Source organism: Lepidochelys kempii, chromosome 23, assembly GCF_965140265.1.
Source record: "Lepidochelys kempii isolate rLepKem1 chromosome 23, rLepKem1.hap2, whole genome shotgun sequence".
NCBI classification, from domain to species: domain Eukaryota; kingdom Metazoa; phylum Chordata; order Testudines; family Cheloniidae; genus Lepidochelys; species Lepidochelys kempii.
In genome coordinates, this window is record NC_133278.1 from 15,714,516 (window position 1) to 15,731,434 (window position 16,919).

Below are 16,919 nucleotides of genomic sequence, written 5' to 3' on the forward strand. Positions count from 1 at the left end.
ACGCGCTATCTCAGAGTAGTCTCACCACCCAGCTCTGAGCCCCGCTGCCCCTGTGTCCCCCACCTCTGCCCAGCGTAAATGCGCAGCTGGGTATTGGCCCCCCTCCCCTCCTGGTCCCTGCCTCCCTTGTTCCCCCACCCTGTCTCCTGGGGGGGCCTGGACCAAATGATGCCTCATGCCCCCATTTACTGACACCCCCACTTCTCTTGCAGTAACCGGGCAGCTCTTCACCTGTACTCCAACACCCTCAACTTCCAGTGAGTGCGGGGTGGGGGGGTGGCAGGGGGAACTGCGGGGGGAGGGAGGGTGGTGGGGGGCCAGCAGGGGCACTGTGGGGGGGCAGGTCAGAGTCTACCTGGTACCCCCTGATGGTAATGTGCTCCCCACACGCCCCCCAGGATCAGTGAGGTGGAACCCAAGTACTACGCTGACGGGGAAGACGCCTACGCCATGAAACGGGACCTGACCCAGATGGCAGACGAGGTTTGGAGAGTGTGTGTACCCCCGGCCCCTCCTGACCCATAACCCCGCAGCCCTGCTGGTGCCCCTCACTCCCGACCCGCAGCCCCCTGCCGGCCCGGCCCTGTGCCCCCCCCCCCCCCGCCCCCCAAGCTCTGTTGGTGCCCCTCCCTCCTGACCCTCAGTCCCTGCGAGCCTGGCCCTGCCCAGCCCTGCCGGTGCCCCTCACTCCCGACCCTCAGCCCCTGCCCAGCCCGGCCCTGCCAACCCCCCAGCCCTGCCGGTGCCCCTCGCTCCCGACCCGCAGCCCCCTGCCGGCCTGGCCCTGCGCCCCCCCCGGCCCCCCAAGCTCTGTTGGTGCCCCTCCCTCCTGATCCACAGCTCCCTGCCAGCCCGGCCCTGCCTCCCCCAACCCTACCAGTGCCCCCCATTCCCACCAGCCCTGCCAGTGCCCCTCATTCTGACCCACAGCCCCTACTGTCAGGCTCCCCTGAACCCTCCTCTCCCTACAGCTGAGGCGGCAGCTGGAGCTGAAGGAGCGGAGCCCCCAGCCGCCGCTGGAGCACAAGGCCAACCATGGGGGCGACTGCTGCCCGGGGGGTGGCGGGGGCGCCGGGGGGCCCCGAGGACAGCGGGGGGGACAGCAAGGATGTGAGCGAGGCCACAGAGAGCACCGATGTGAAGGACAGTTCGGAGGCCTCCGACTCGGCCTGCTAGGGCCCCGCTGTGGGGCGCCCAGGCAGCCGCCCAATAAAGGTCACTGCTGAGCTGTGGGGGGGTGTGTGGTCTCTGCCCTGCTGCCGGGGGGGGCTCCTGGCTGGGAATAGCCCCTTGGGGACCCCACCAATGGGGCAGCCCCCCTTTGGCTCACGTGCCCATGCCCTTGCAACCTGCAGCCCCCTGGACTGGACCTAGGGGAGCCCCAGCCCCCTGACTTCCTTGCTCTGGAGTGTCTCTGCTGGTGGGGTGAACTCGGGGATTTGGGGGGGGTCTGGACACAGCCTGACCCCTCCTGAGGTATCAGAGTCGTGGTTGGTCCCAGCCGCCCGACCACAGAGAGTCCTGCCTCCACTACCCCCCCTCCCCCAGGCACCTTGGGACCCCCTGCCCCAGCTTCCTGAGGAGGGGGCGTGCTGCAGGGTTGTTATGCGCTAGGCACTGCGTGGCTGGGCGTTGTCGGCCCCCCCCAGCTCCCTTAACCATGTTCCACATGAGGGAAACTGAGGCACACACACTGTATTCATACCACCTATTACAGGAACTTCCCATTCTATTGCTGGGGACACCCTAGAGCCCCTTCTCCAGCCCCCCTGCTGCCTCCCCGTTTCTAGGCCCCCCCTGATCCGGCCCCCTGGGGTCCTGGCCCAGGGCCCCCTGGAGATCCCTGGGGGGGGGGGGGGCGCCTGCCCGCAGATTGGATGGCCTCGTCCATCTGTGCGCCCCCCCCCCACGTGATTGGCCAGCACCTTGGAATGGGGTGGGGGCTACGTTCCCTTCGCCCCGCCCCCCGCCGCCCAGCTGAGCGCCCACGTTCCACTCGCCCCGCCCACAAGAGGGGCCGTGCGTGTCTCCGCGTTCCATTGGCGGGCGCTGATTGGCTGCGGCGCGCCTCGCCCCTCACTCCCTGCAGAAAGGGGCGGGGCGTGGGGCGGGGCCCGCATGGAGGTGGCGGCGATGGGCGAGTCCCGGGTCCTGTCCCGGGCCGAGGCGCTGGAGCTGGGGCCCGGCTGGAGACACGCCTGCCACGCCCTGCTCTATGCCCCCTGCCCCGGCCGCCTCTTCGGCCGCGTCCCGCTGCGCCACGCCGTGCTGGTGGGGGGCCGAGCCGGGGGGCTGGGGGGCTCCGGGGGGGCTGAGCCGAAGGTTCCGGGGGGCTGGGGGCCTGAGCCGGGGGGGGGCGAGTTTAGGGGGGTTCCGGGGAGCTGGGGGGGCCCGGGAGGCTCCGAGGGGGCTGAAGCGGGGGGTTCCTGGGGGGCTGAGTTAGGGAGGCTCTGGGAGCTGGGGGGGGACTCGGGGGCTGAGCTAGGGGGTTCCTGGGGGGGCTGAGCTAGGGGGGTGTCCCCCTGGGGAGTTGCGAGGGTTGAGGGCTTCGGGCGGGGCAGAGCCTCAGATTGAGGCCCCTGTGGGGGGCTGCCGTAAGGGAATCCCCTGGGGGGGGCAGGAGCCTGGGGGCTTCAAGGGCAGAGAGATACCTGGGGGGGTGAATCTGCGGGGAACTGTCTCAACGCCCCCCCGAGCCCCTCGTTAACCCTGCGCCCCCCCCAGATGCAGATGCGCTTCGACGGGCAGCTGGGGTTCCCGGGGGGGTTCGTGGACCCCGGGACAGCTCGCTGGAGGCCGGACTGAGCCGCGAGCTGCGGGAGGAGCTGGGGTCCGGGGCGGCCCCCCTGAGCCTGGCCGAGGGCGACCATCTCGGGGCGCGCTTCGCCGAGACGCCCCAGCGCCTGGTGGCTCATTTCTACGCCAAGCGGCTCAGCCTGGAGCAGCTCCGGGCCCTGGAGGAGGGAGCCACGAAAGCCGCGGACCACGGGCTGGAGGTGGGGGGGCCGCTGGGGCGGGGGCTCGGCACGGCGCTGTGGGGTTTGGAGGGGTTGGGCGGGGAGGGGGGCGCTGTGGGGCGGGGGACTTGGGGGGGCTGGGCGGCGAGGGGGGTGCTGTGGGGTTTGGGGGGACTGGGAGGGGGGGGCTGTGCGGCGCTGTGGGGTTTGGAGGGGCTGGGCGGGGCTCTGTGGGGCGGGGGGGGGCGCTGTGGGGTTTCGGGGGACTGGGCGGGGAGGGGGGTGCTGTGCGGCGCTGTGGGGTTTGGAGGGGCGGGGCGGGGGCGCTGTGGGGCGGGAGTCTTGGGGGGGCTGGGCGGGGGGGGCGCTGTGGGGCGGGAGTCTTGGGGGGCCTGGGCGGCGAGGGGGGTGCTGTGGGGTTTGGGGGGACTGGGAGGGGGGGCTGTGCGGCGCTGTGGGGTTTGGAGGGGCTGGGCGGGGGGGGCGCTGTGGGGTTTGGGGGGCTGGGCGGGGAGGGGGGCGCTGTGGGGCGGCGGGCTTGGGGGGGCTGGGCGGCGAGGGGGGTGCTGTGGGTTTCGGGGGACTGGGCGGGGAGGGGGGTGCTGTGCGGCGCTGTGGGGTTTGGAGGGGCGGGGCGGGGGCGCTTTGGGGCGGGGGTCTTGGGGGGGCTGGGCGGGGGGGGCGCTGTGGGGCGGGAGTCTTGGGGGGGCTGGGCGGGGGGGGCGCTGCTGTGGGGCGGGAGTCTTGGGGGGCCTGGGCGGCGAGGGGGGGTGCTGTGGGGTTTGGGGGGACTGGGAGGGGGGCTGTGCGGCGCTGTGGGGTTGGAGGGGCTGGGCGGGGCGGGGGTCTTGGGGGGGCTGGGCGGGGGGGGGCGCTGTGGGGCGGGAGTCTTGGGGGGCCTGGGCGGGGGGGGGCGCTGTGGGGCGGAGGCTCCCTGCTGCCGCCGCTCACGGCCTGCCCGTCTCGTTGCAGGTCCTGGGGCTGGTGCGCGTCCCCCTCTACACGCTGCGGGACGGGGTCGGGGGGCTCCCCACTTTCCTCTCCAACAGCTTCGTCGCCAGCGCCCGCCAGCAGCTTCTCCAGGCGCTGGGGGCCCTGGGGCTGGTGCCCGAGGCCGAGCTCCGCCGCGCCGACGCCGTGTCCCGGAAAGGACTCTGACCCCCCCCCAGAAAAACGACTCCTGGGGGGGCTGGACTCCGTATCCTGCCCCTGCCCCACACGCAGCCTGTCCTGCGCTTGGGGGAATGGGTGCAGGGCTGGGGCTCAGAGCCCCCCAGGGGGAGCAGCCCCCCCACTCTTTGCATGGGGGGAGGGACCCAGGTGGGGGGGGATGGCAGGACAAGGGGGAAAGCTGTGACTGGGGAGGGGTTCAGGGTTCAGCCCCCCCCATCCTAACGGGGGGGCTGTGAAACTCCCCTTCCAGGCAGGAAGAGGTTAAAGCAATAAAGTTACCTCTGCGCCCCCCCCCCCGGTTTGTGGGTGAATCGGGGGGGGGCAGGTGCCACGCACCTCCAACCAGCAGCCACCCCCCCCCGCACCGCGCACCTCCCCCTGCTGACCTCTGGTGTTTCTGGCGAAGTGCTGAGACAGGAGGGAAGTGAAACAGGTGGGGGGGGGGCAGGCGACCCGCAGCCCTGCCCCCCACCCCCGCCAGCCCTGCCGGTGCCCCTCACTCCCCGACCCGCAGCCCCCTGCCCTGTGTCAGTCTCTGGGGCTGGGGGCTCTGGCTCTGTCCATCTCATGCGCAGACAGTGGGGGTGGGCAGAAGGGAATGGCGGGGGGGGGCTCACCCCGAGCCCTGCGGGGGTGAGATGGCAGGCGTGCATCTGCCTAGGGAGTCCAGCCCCTCACAATCCTGACACACCCGCGTGGGGGAGGAATCATGGTAAATCCCCCCCCCTTCCTCTCCCCACCCCCGCCGCTGCTGGCACCTTGCTGGGGGAGGGGTCTGCGTCGCCCCCCCCCCACGGTGGGGAGTGGAGCACGGGAGGGGGCAGGCTGGCGCGGGGGGCTGCAGCGCGCAAGGGGTTAAGGATGCTCCTTGACTTCCTCCTCCCGGCCCCCCCCACCGGCAGGGCTGGGCCGGACGCGGGGGGCGGGGCGGGGGGGGTGGACCGGACGACGCGGGGGGCGGGGGCCAGGGGCGCATCCGCAGCGTGGGGGCACTGGGGGACCCGCTGTTGAGCACCCGGAGGGGGGCGAAGGATCCTCCCTGCTCCCCTGGGCCCCCCGCGCTCGGATCGGGCCCCCCGCGGGGCCGCCCCCAGCCGCGGGGCCGCCCGGGATGAGCGCCCTGGCCAAGGCGCGCAAGGAGCGCTGGCCGCAGGCTGAATATGAGGCGCAGGCGAAAGGTGAGGGGGGGCCGAGGGCTGCGCCCCCCCGGCTCTAGGGACCGGGCTGCGGCGGCTGAGAAAGTGCGGGGCGTGGCGGGGAAGGGGGCAGTGAGCTGCGGGGCGGATGTTGAGGGCGCTGGGGGACCAAAGGAGGCGCGGGGCGCAGGGGGGCGAGCACCAGAGGGGTTATGGGGAGCTGGGGCGCAGGGGGCGGCCACCAGCGGGGTTATGGGGGGCTGGGGCGCAGGGGGGCGGGCACCAGGTGGGTTATGGGGGTTGGGGCGCAGGGGGGCCGAAGGAGGCTGCGTTTTGGGGGGGCCCTAGTAGACGGGCTGCGTTGAAAATGGGGTAGAGATGGGGGGAGGGGCTGAGCCACTGCATTGGGAGGGGGCTGAATGGGCTGCCCCGAGCCTCCCCCCCCGCCAAACCTGGGCCCACCCCACTGCCCCCCCGTCCTACGGCTTAGGGGGTCGCCTGGTGGCTGGGGCCCCCTCCCCCTGCTGGGGGTCTGTCGGGTTAGGGCAGGGGGGCAGGTAGCCCGGACTCCTGGGTTCTCTTCTGGCTCCAGGAGGTCAGTGGGGCTAGTGGGGGGCAACCCACACCCCGGCCTCTCCCCGCAGCCTGGCCGATCGCATCAGCAGGTTTTACTGCAACTTCCCCCGCAGGTTCCGGCCTCTCAGCTCGGTTCAACTTCCCCCCTCCCCCCGCATAACCCTGGGGAATCCCGGCAGAGTTCAGGGCCAGGAGAGAACCCAGGAGTCCTGACTCCCAGCCCCCCCTAGCTCTAACCACCCGCCCCCGCTCCCCAAGCCGGGGAGAGAACCCAGGAGTCGGTTAGTTCTTCACTGTGGGGTGGGGGTTGGGGGGAGCCCGGACTCCTGGGTTGACTCCTGGGCTCTGGGTGGGGGTGGGTGAGGGCTGGGGGGTGGCCCTGTGTGGGGTTGCAGGCACCAGTCCCCTCCTGCTGTATATGGGGGTCGGAGGCTCTTGGGCAGGATGCGGGGGGAGGGGAAGGTTACCCGGGGGGGGTTCCCCAAATGTGGCCACAGGCCTGTGCCCCAAAGGGCAGGGGATGGGCCACAGGCAGGGGCCACCAGTGCCCGGCCTCGGACCTTCCCCCCATCAGTGGGCCAGCTGCCGCCCATGGGGAAAAAGGAAGGCGGGGGGGGCAGGGAAAGGGGAACGTTCCAGCCCCCCCAGCCAGCCCCTGCCCCTGGGCCGGATCCCGGCCGGTGCCCACCCCAGCGGGGACAGTCCCCTGTGCCCCATTCCCTGGCTTTTGAGCCAGCCCTGGTTCCATGGGGGGCAGGTGCCCGGGGGGCTGGGGTCTCTTCCACTCCCATCAGCCTGCCAGCTGGTCTCACACTTCCCCATTCCCCCAGCCCCACCGCCCCCCCAGCTCTGTAGCTGCCCAAGAAATGCAAGTGACCAGCAAACAAATTGATGGCCCCGGACTCCTGGGTCCCTTCCCTGCTCCACCCTGCTCACCGCCAGCCCCAAACTCCTGGGTCCTTTCCTTGTTCCTCTGGTCCCGGACTCCTGGGTCCCTTCCCTGCTCCTCCGGCCCCGGACTCCTGCGTCCCTTCCCTGCTCCACCCTGCTCACCGCCAGCCCCCGAACTCCTGGGTCCTTTCCTTGTTCCTCTGGCCCCGGACTCCTGGGTCCCTTCCCTGCTCCTCCGGCCCCGGACTCCTGGGTCCCTTCCCTGCTCCACCCTGCTCACCGCCAGCCCCAAACTCCTGGGTCCTTTCCTTGTTCCTCTGGTCCCGGACTCCTGGGTCCCTTCCCTGCTCCTCCAGCCCCGGACTCCTGCGTCCCTTCCTGCTCCACCCTGCTCACCGCCAGCCCCGAACTCCTGGGTCCTTTCCTTGTTCCTCTGGTCCCGGACTCCTGGGTCCCTTCCCTGCTCCTCCAGCCCCGGACTCCTGCGTCCCTTCCCTGCTCCACCCTGCTCACCGCCAGCCCCGAACTCCTGGGTCCTTTCCTTGTTCCTCTGGTCCCGGACTCCTGGGTCCCTTCCCTGCTCCTCCAGCCCCCGGACTCCTGCGTCCCTTCCCTGCTCCACCCTGCTCACCGCCCAGCCCCGAACTCCTGGGTCCTTTCCTTGTTCCTCTGGCCCCGGACTCCTGGGTCCCTTCCCTGCTCCTCCGGCCCCGGACTCCTGGGTCCCTTCCCTGCTCCCTGGGCACCTGGGTGCCCCCTGCTGATGCTGCCCCACCTGCAGAGCTGCGTGGCCAGCTGGGTGAGCAGCAGCGGGGGCGGGAGGCCCAGGCTGAGACCCGGCTGCAGCTGCTCCAGGACATGGGCGAGTTCCTGCGGCGAAAGTCCGAGCTGGAGCAGGAGTATTCCCGGGGGCTGGAGAAGCTGTCAGAGAGATTCACCACCCGGCTGCGCTGGGCCAAGGAGCACCCCAGGTGGGCTGCGGGTTGGGAGTGTGGGGCACCAGCGGGGTGGGGGGCTGCGGGTCGGGAGTGAGGGGCACCGGCAGGCCGGGGGAAGCTGGGGGGCTGCGGATCGGGAGTGAGGGGCACCCACAGGGCCAGGGGCTGCGGGTCAGAAGTGTGGGGCACCAGCAGGCTGGGGGGGTGGGGGACTGCAGGTCGGGAGTGAGGGGCATGGGCAGACCGGGTGGGGGCTGTGGGGTGGGAGTGAGGGGCACGGGCGGGCCGGGGGGCTGGGGGGGCTGGAGTGAGGGGCACAGGTGGGCCGGGGGGGGCTGGGGGGCTGCGGGGTGGGAGTGAGGGGTACCGGCGGGCCGGGGGGGGCTGGGGGGGCTGCGGGGCAGGAGTGAGGGGCACCGGCGGGCCAGGGGGCTGTGGGACGGGAAGTGAGGGGTACCGGCGGGCCGGGGGGGGGCTGGGGGGCTGCGGGGCGGGAGTGAGGGGGTACCGGCGGGCCGGGGGGCTGCAGGGCAGGAGTGAGGGGCACTGTTCTCGGTCTCTCCCCAGGAGAGAGCAGGACCCGCCATCCCCTCTTCAGTGCTGGCAGCTGGTGCTGAAGCAGACCCGCCAGGCCGGCCGGGACCACGGGGCCCTGAGCGATATTTATGCGGGGCCCCTGTCGCTGCACCTGGCCCAGCTCAGCGACGACCTGGGGCGCGCGGTGAAGAAGGTGGGGCTGCTCCCCCCCCCGGAGTCCTGGGTTCCTTCCCCCCTCCCCCCAGCACTGCTCCCCCTGCCCCGGACTCCTGGGTCCTGTTCCTCCAGCGTGATGCTGTTCCCTACCCCCGTGGGCTCCTGGGGTTCCATCCTACGCCCTGGGTGTGGGGGTCGGTGTGGGAGGGGAGGGGTTGATTGGGGCTAATATTCGGGGCCCCTGTCTCTAACGCTGCCCCCCTGCCCCCTCCCAGAGCCGAGACCTGGAGCAGCAGATGCAGGACGAGCTGCTGACGATGATTTCCGAGCTGCAGATGGTGAGTGCGGAAACCCACCCCCGCCCCCCGCACGCGGGGCCAGCCCGGGCGGGGGAGGGGTCTTCAGGCTCCCCACTGACCCCCTCACCCCTCCCAGGCTATGAAAGCCTACCAGACGCACCACGCGGAGAGCCAGAGCGCCGAGAACAAGCTGCGGGACGCCGAGCGGCAGGAGGAAAAGAGGGGGGCCCGGCAGCCTGCCGAGCCGGGCGGCACCGGGCCAGACAAGACCGGCCGGCGCTCCTCCCTCCGCAAGGGGGAACGGCTGGTGGAGAAGGTGAGCAGGTGGGGGGAGGCGGCTTGGGGGGGCTATGGGGGCAGGGGCCAGGAGGGGGGCGGGGACGGGGACTCGGGGGGTCCCGACTGCCCCCCAGCTGACAGGTCTCTCCCCCCCGCCAGCGTCACGCCCGGTTCCTGGCAGCCCAGGCGAAGTGCACAGGGGGCGCGGAACGATTATCTCCTGCACCTTCGGGCCACGAACACCGTGATCAGCAACTACTGCCTCTGGGACGTCTCCGACATCCTCGACGTACGCGGGGACCCAGGCGTCCGGGCAGCTCCCCCCGCGACCCTGCAGCGTGGGGAATGGGACCCAGGCGTCCGAGAAGGCTGGATGCTCCAGGGGATTGGGGGGGCACCGGCCGCCCTGCGGGGGAGCCCAGGGGCTGGGCTAGCAGGGGCTGCGGGTCGGGAGTGAGGGGGCACCGGCTGGGCGGGGGCTAGGCTGGGCTCGGGGGGCTGCGGGTCGGGAGTGAGGGGCGCCGGCCAGGCGGGGGGCTGGGCTGGGCCGGCCTTGGGGGGGCCCCCGGCCGGGGTTCAGGGGTGTGTCTCCCCACAGTGCTCGGACCTCGGGTTCCATCTCTCCCTGGGCCGCCTGCTGCGGACGTACCTGGCGGCCGAGGGCCGGGCCCAGAGCTCCTGGCAGGAGGGGCTGGGGATTCTGGAGGGGGCCGTGCTGGCCCTGGACCCCCCCGGGGACAAGGCCCGGCTGATGGAGGCCAACCCAGCCACTTACTGCCCCCCCCCCGCGCTTCGAGTACCACCCCCCATGAAGGCGACGAGGTGAGAGGGGGGTCGGGGGGAAGGAATCGGGGGCCCGGGAGGGGAAGATGGGGGGTGGGGTGCGGTGGCAGGGGTAGATGGGTGGGTTGGGGGCGGGGAAGGTGGGGGGGTGGGGAAAATATGGGGGGTTGGTGGTGGGCGAAGATGGGGGGCAGGGTGGGGTGGCAGGGGTAGGTGGGGGCTTTGTGGGCAGGGAAGATGGGTTGGGGGCGGGGTGGGGTACGGTGGCAGGGGAAGGTGGGGGGTTGGGGCGGGGAAGGTGGTGGGGGAAGGTGGGGGGCTTGGGGAAGGTGGGGGGCTTGGGAGCGGGGGAAGGTGGAGTGTGGGGTGCGGTGGTGGGGGCAGGTGGGGGGTTGGGGGAAGGTGGGGGTGTGGGATGCGGTGGCGGGGGAAGGTGGGGGGCTTGGGGGCAGGGAAGGTGCGGGGTGGGGTGCAGTGGCGGGGGAAGGTGGGGAGTTGGGGGAAGGTGGGGTATGGGGTGCAGTGGCGAGGAAGGTGGGGGGCTTGGGGGTAGGGAAGGTGCGGGGGTGGGGTGCAGTGGCGGGGGAAGGTGGGGAGTTGGGGGGAAGGTGGGGTATGGGGTGCAGTGACGAGGAAGGTGGGGGGCTTGGGGGTAGGGAAGGTGCGGGGTGGGGTGCGGTGGCGGGGGAAGATATGGGGGGATGGGGACAGCCACCCCCCCGGCTGCATCGCCCCCTTTGGCTCCCCCCAGGTGTCGGAGGTCCAGGCCGTGGGGTCCCTGTGCCCGGAGCTGCTGCTGCATCGGCAGGACATCGAGGCGCGGCTGAAGGACCTGAGCCTGGAGACCGAGGAGGTGGGGGCCGGGGGGGACACGCTGGGGGGGCCCTCATCAGCCGGGACACGTTGCCCGACGCAGCCCCCTGGTCACCCCACATCTCGCGCAGTCCGGAGGGGGCCCTGGCCCTCCGCTGCACAGCCCGCGTGGGGACACAGCTGGGGGTGGTAGCCTGGTGCCCCAAAACACTGCAAAGGATTCTGGGAGCCAGCGCTGGGCTCCCCACTCACCGCCCCATGTTCCCCCAGGTGAACAAGACGCTGCAAGCCACAATGAGCAGCTTGCGGGAGCTGCTGGGGGCCGAGGAGCCCGAGGTGCTGGAGGCCTTTGGGGGGGCCCGGCTCGGTCGAGTCGCTGAAGGGGGCTGGTGCCGAGGGGCGCAGCGGGGGCCAAGAGACGGGCCCAGCAGCTGGAGACAGAGACTTTCTACCTCACGGTATGGCCCCATGGCACCCCTCACCCCCGACCTGCAGCCCCCCAGCACCCCTTGCTCCTGCCCCGCAGCCCCCCCCCACCCGTCTCCCCTCACTCCCGCCCTGCCCCACTCATCCTGTCCTCCCCCCGCAGAAGCTGGAGCTGTTCCTGACCCGACGGAGCATCAGGGCGAAGTTACAGTCGAAGCTGGAGATGCTGGACGAGGCCATTGCGAAGGGTGAGTGGGGCGGGGGGAAGGACCCAGGCGTCCGGGCGTTAATTGTTTGTGACGGATTCGGTCACAAAGATCCCCTGATGTGCTGAGTTACCTCTGGGCCCGTTTTCCCTGCCAGCCTGGGCCTCCAGCCCCCTGCCCTGGCGAGCCGGACCCGCCAGCCGGCTGCAAACAGACCCAGGGTCTGACCCACAGGCCCCAGAGCTGCAGACGTAACTGAGAAGAGCTTAAGAATTGCCCCTGTCTCCCGCACCCAGACACCCAGTTCCCAGTGGGGTCCAAACCCCAAATCGATCCGAAGCTTACGCAGGGTAAAGCCATGAGCCGTCCGCCCCCTCGAACGCGGCTAGAGAAACAGGCACAGCTGTTTGCCGCCCCCCCGGCATTAATCACTTACTCTGGGCTCATTAATGAGCAAAAAGTGATTTTAGTCTGTATAACTGGTCGGGTTTGCGTGGCCCCAAGTAACAACAGAACAAAGTGAGTCACCCGCAAGTCCCACAGAACCCGCAAGTCGAAGCCGAGCACGTCTCGGAACCGAACACGGGGAACAAGGTCCAGGAAGCTTCTTTCCCAGACTAGACTCCTCCCTCGTCTGGGCCCGTCCTTCCCCACGCGCCCCATCTCTCCATCCCTCCATCCCCGCGTGCCCCGTCCCTCCATCCCCGCGTGCCCCGTCCCTCCATCCCCGCGTGCCCCGTCCCTCCATCCCTGCACGCCCCATCCCTCCATCCCTGCACGCCCCATCCCTCCATCCCTGCACGCCCCATCCCTCCATCCGTCCATCCCCACACATCCCATCCCTTCATCCCCACATGCCCCATCCCTCCATCCCCACGTGCCCCATCCCTCCATCCCCGCACGCCCCATCCCTCCATCCCTGCACGCCCCATCCCTCCATCCGTCCATCCCCACACATCCCATCCCTTCATCCCCACATGCCCCATCCCTCCATCCCTCCATCCCCGCACGCCCCATCCCTCCATCCCCGCACGCCCCATCCCTCCATCCCCACGTGCCCCATCCCTCCATCCGTCTATCCCCACACATCCCATCCCTCCATCCCCGCACGCCCCATCCCTCCATCCCCACAGAACCCGCAAGTCGAAGCCAAGCACGTCTCGGAACCGAACACGGGGAACAAGGTCCAGGAAGCTTCTTTCCCAGACTAGACTCCTCCCTCGTCTGGGCCCGTCCTTCCCCGGTGCAGCCCTTGTTCCTGCTCAGGGGAACTCGGGGATTTCTCATGACTCCAGCCCCCTTTGTTGTCTTCCACCCCCTGTTATAGCTTTAGCCCCAGGCAGGACCCCTTTGTCCCTCTCTGGGTCCCCACAACTCCTTCCAAAGGGAAAAGCCCCAGGTTTAGGGTGGATTCTGCTACCAGGTGACATGGTCCCATGTCCTGGGAGACCCCGCAAGCCTCAGAGCCCCCCCCCAGTCGCTGCTCCTGCCAAGCCACCATCAGTGGCCCGCACGTCACAGCATCGCACGGGGACCCGGGCCACCGTTGGCCCCAGAGTGACGCGTTCACACAAAGGGGGTGGCCACGCGCAGCGGATCACGACACATCATCCAGTTACGTTCCAGGCACCCTCATTCGCGTATTTCCCGAAACCCCCCCGAGTCACCCTCTGCCTCTCGCTTTCTCTGCAGTGGCCCCTGAGGACGGAGAGGAGCTCAGGTGAGGGGGGATGGGGGGAGGCTGGGGGGCGGGGGGGAAGATGGGGGTTGGGGGCTCCCAAGGCTGGCAGGTCTAGCTCTGCCCCCGTATCCTGGCAGCCGGGGGGGCCCCGAATCCCCCACCTCAGTGTCTGACATGTTCTCCCCCCCCCACACAGGGCCCCTCCGCGCGCCTCCCTCCCCCGCGTCCCGGCCGCATTCGCCTCCTTCCCCACAGACCTGGAGGACTTTGTGCAGGTACCAGATCCCCCCGCCCCCCCCCCCGCATGCTGCCCTCCCCCCCCCGCTGGCCCCCATGCTGCCCCCCCCCAGCCTCTTGCTCTGCATCCCACCCCCGCTGGCTCGGCCCCCCGTTGGTCCCTGTGGGGCGGGGGGATCTCCTGCCCCCCAGCACTAGTGCCAGGATCTGCCCCTCGTGCGCTTTGCTGGAGCCTGAGGGGGTGGATCCAGTGTCTCCCAGCCCCTCCCCCACCAATGGGGCAGAGGCTGCGGGGGCCTGGGGTCTGATCTCCTCCCCCCCACCTGCAGAAATCCGGCCAGGCCATCCCGCTGGTGGTGGAGAGCTGCATCCGATTCATCAACCTGCACGGTAAGAGCCTGGGTCCCCCTCGCCCCGTCCCGGACGCCTGGGTCCCCCTCGCTCCGTCCCGGATGCCTGGGTCCCCTCCCTCGGGTTCTCTGCTGCCGCGTCCCACCCCGGATTCTCCCCGCAGGTCTCCAGCACGAGGGGATCTTCCGGGTGCCAGGGTCGCAGATGCGGGTGACTGAAATCCGGGAGGCCTTCGAGAGAGGTATGGGGGGGCTGGGTGGGAGACTGGAGGGAGCCACCCCACCTCACCACTGACCCCCGGTTCCTCCCCCAGGCGAGGACCCCCTGGCAGGCGGCTCCTACCCCCCGTGACCTGGACTCGGTGGCCGGGGTCCTGAAGTTGTTTTTTCGGGGGCTGCAGAAGCCCCTGATTCCGCCGGACGTCTTCCCAGAGCTGCTGGCGACGGCCCGTGAGTCCCCCCCGTCTGTCCCCCCCATGTGTCCCACCCCCCTTGGGCCCCCAAGCCCCGTCCCTCCCCTGGCGTGTCCCTCCAGCCCCGCCCCACACCCCCATGACCCCCTCCCGGCCCACCCCCCTGACTCCCCTGTCCCTATCTCCCCCCATGGACCCCCCTCTGCCTGTTCTTTGCCCCCCTGGCTGACCCCCCCCTACCCCCCAGAGCTGGAGTGCCCGTCCGAGCGTGTCTCCCACCTCCACGCCCTCCTGGCCCGGCTCCCGGGGCCCGTGGTCGTTGTCCTGCGATATCTCTTCGCCTTCCTCAACCAGTGAGTGGCCGGGGGCTCAGCAGGGGGTGCTGTGGGGCCGGGGGCGCCGTGAGGTGAGGGGTCTCGCCGGGGGGGCCTTGGGGCAGGGGTCTGTGAGGCGGAGGGGCTCAGCTGGGGGGCGCCGTGGAGCAGGGGGGTCTTGGCAGGGAGGGCTGTGAGGCAGGGGGCGCCATGGGGCAGGGGGGCTGTGGAGCGGGGGGCTCGGCAGGGGGAGACTCAGGGAGGGGGGCCGTGAGGCGGGGGGGGGGCTCGGCGGGGGGTGCCGTGGGGCTCAGCAGGCCACTCTCCCCCCCCAGCGTGTCCCAGTACAGCGAGGAGAACATGATGACCCCCTACAACCTGGCTGTCTGCTTCGGGCCCACGCTGGCAGCCGCCCCACCCGGCCTGGACCCCGTCTCCACTCAGCCCCACGCCAACGAGGCCGTGAAGAGCCTGATCCTGCACCCTGAAGCCACCTTCCCCCCCCCCCGACCAGCTGCCCGGCCCCCTGTACGAGAGGTGCCTGGCGCCGCCCGACGAGGACAGGTGAGTGGGGGCCAGGTGGGGGGAGCCAGGGCAGGGGATGTGCTGGGCATTTCTGGGGGGGCCCCTGGTGAGGGGCAGGGCCCTGATCTCACCCCGTCTCTCGCCCCCCAGCGAGATGCTGCCCCTGGACCCCGCAGCTGAGGAGAGCGAGGGGGATGGGCCCCCCCGAAACATTGGCCATGGCCAGCGAGGACGGTGAGGAGGGTGATGGGGGGGGGGTTGGGCCAGGGAGGTCCCTTCCCCCCCCACCCCAGCTCTGGCATTGGAGAGGATCCCACCCTCCGGGGGTCACGCCCCCCGTGGGTCCCACTGTCTGCACACGCCAGCCGCCCAGCGCCCCAAGGGGGCAGCAATGGGGGCTGCTGGCGGGAGGGGGGGGCCCTAGGGGGCGCTGGCAGGGGCAGGGGGGGTGACGGTGGGAGGAGGTGGGGAGCCCTAGGCAGGTGTTGGTGGGAGGCATTAGGGGTCTTATGGGGGTAGGGGTTGGGGGGCTCCGGTGGGAGGGGCTGGGGGCTCCGGCGTGGTCTGACGTGTGTCCCCCCCAGACCCGGAGGGCCCCCCCCGAGGCCGTGGCCCGGTTCTCCTACGAGGGGCGCTCGTCCCAGGAGCTCTCGTTCCAGCCCGGGGACCGGATCCGGCTGCTGGCCAAGGCCTCCCCAGACTGGTGGCGCGGGGAGCTGGGGGGGGCCCGCGGCCTGGTGCCCCACAAGTACATCAGCCTGACCCCCAGGTGAGGGGTGCGGGGGGAGCGGAAACAGATGGGGGTTGGGGTCTAGTGAGGGGGGGGAGCTGGGGGAGAACAACCCCCCCTAACAGAGTCTGCTCTGTCCCCCAGCACCGAGAAAAGCCAGAGTCGCCGAACCTCGGGGTCGGACGGAGACACTGCGTCCCCCCCACCTGAGTCAACATCAGAGTTAACCAGCAGGTGAAGGGGGGGTCCCTGGATAACCTGCCCCACCCCGGAGGGGACCCCGGATATGCAGCCCCCTGCCCTGCCCCTCCCCACCCCCGGATACCTGGCCCCTACCCTGCCCCCAGTTAACCTGCCACCGAGGGGTCGCTGGGTAACCCCCATTTCTCTCGCAGGCTGCGGGTGAACTCGGAGGGCAGCCGGGGGCGCCAGCGACCTGGTACCAGCCCCCATCCGCAAAGTGGCCTCCCCCCTTCATCGACTCGGGGCGTCTGCCCTTCCCCCTTCACTCCCCCACCGCCCCCCGGGCTTTTGACAGGTGAGACCCCCCCTCTCTCCTCGGCGAGGGTCCCTGGGGGAGCCAGCCCCACCCCAAAGGTGGCTGCCCTGAATGGGGCCCCCCAAATCTCTCTTCTGTCTGCCAACACCCCCTTTCCTCCCCCCCAGGATGGAGCGGGGGGCTCTGGGGATTGGACCCCCCGGTGGAGGGTCGCCTGAATAGTGGAGAGAAACAAGGGGCAACCGGAGAAGCACATGGAGATGGATAAGGTAAGTTTGGGGGGACGCACCCCATTCCCTGCCCTTGGGGCTGGCCCCCACCCACTCGTCTCTCTCCTTCCAGGCCGTGACGCGAAACATGGACTCCGTCTTCAAGGAGCTGCTCAGCAAAAGTGGGGGACGGCAGGAGGGGGGGCCCGAAGGCGTCCCCGAGCCCCCAGATCCCCCCAGAACAGCCCTGGCCGGGAAGAGGGGCCCCGGCCCCCCCAAACCTGCCTTCGGTCTGCGCAGCAAAGGGCTCTTCAAAGCCGCCGGGAACGGGGAGTGAGCCCCCCCCAACTGCCGCCCGACATCCTCCGGGCCGTGCCCATGGGGCTCCCCTCTGCAGGGGGCTCCCTGCCCCACGCTTTGAGCATAGCTTTGTACCCGTGGGAGGGGGAAGCTGCTGTCCATTGGGGGCCTCCCCCCCAAATAAAGTTTGCTTAAATTCTCTTTGTGTCTGTTCGAGCTGGGAGACCTGGGTTCTGTCCCGGCGCTGGGAGGGGAGGGGGGGGGTCTGGTGGTTAGAGCAGAGGGGGCTGGGAGCCTGGACTCCTGGGTTCTCTCCCCACCCCCCCATTCCTAGGCGGGCCCCCCAGGGTGTGTGAGCACCCTCATTTTTTAACCCCCTCACCTCTGATCTGCGTTTGAGACCCCCCTGGAGATACCATGTGATCACTAGCCCCGCCCCCGACTTTGAGCCCCTCCCCCTCTGGCTGCAGCTTGGGGTAAGGGGGGGGGTC

The 16,919-nt window shown here is 70.7% G+C and overlaps 3 protein-coding genes across 3 annotated transcripts; all 3 read left to right on the plus strand.

Annotated features, from left to right (window-relative positions):
• The first annotated feature begins 78 nt into the window (after window positions 1–78).
• NAA10 (N-alpha-acetyltransferase 10, NatA catalytic subunit) lies at window positions 79–1,232 on the plus strand. Its single transcript, XM_073321321.1, is given in 5 exon segments — window positions 79–113; window positions 213–257; window positions 399–483; window positions 972–1,075; window positions 1,077–1,232. Coding segments are annotated over 5 exon segments (369 nt in total). The 3' UTR covers window positions 1,177–1,232.
• A 701-nt stretch (window positions 1,233–1,933) lies between these two features.
• NUDT16 (nudix hydrolase 16) lies at window positions 1,934–4,122 on the plus strand. Its single transcript, XM_073321753.1, is given in 4 exon segments — window positions 1,934–2,271; window positions 2,725–2,773; window positions 2,776–2,996; window positions 3,930–4,122. Coding segments are annotated over 4 exon segments (609 nt in total). The 5' UTR covers window positions 1,934–2,118; the 3' UTR covers window positions 4,116–4,122.
• Window positions 4,123–5,092: 970 nt separating this feature from the next.
• On the plus strand, window positions 5,093–16,627 carry ARHGAP4 (Rho GTPase activating protein 4). Its single transcript, XM_073321322.1, is given in 31 exon segments — window positions 5,093–5,308; window positions 7,515–7,704; window positions 8,239–8,401; window positions 8,640–8,702; window positions 8,800–8,979; window positions 9,102–9,140; window positions 9,142–9,231; window positions 9,541–9,720; window positions 9,722–9,745; window positions 9,747–9,764; window positions 10,477–10,578; window positions 10,809–10,910; window positions 10,955–10,996; window positions 11,128–11,212; window positions 12,863–12,890; window positions 13,048–13,126; window positions 13,418–13,478; window positions 13,603–13,680; window positions 13,753–13,778; window positions 13,780–13,888; window positions 14,099–14,204; window positions 14,501–14,663; window positions 14,665–14,729; window positions 14,841–14,924; window positions 14,984–15,032; window positions 15,275–15,459; window positions 15,565–15,654; window positions 15,816–15,958; window positions 16,087–16,160; window positions 16,162–16,188; window positions 16,262–16,627. Coding segments are annotated over 31 exon segments (2,916 nt in total). The 5' UTR covers window positions 5,093–5,241; the 3' UTR covers window positions 16,466–16,627.
• The last annotated feature ends 292 nt before the right edge of the window (window positions 16,628–16,919 follow it).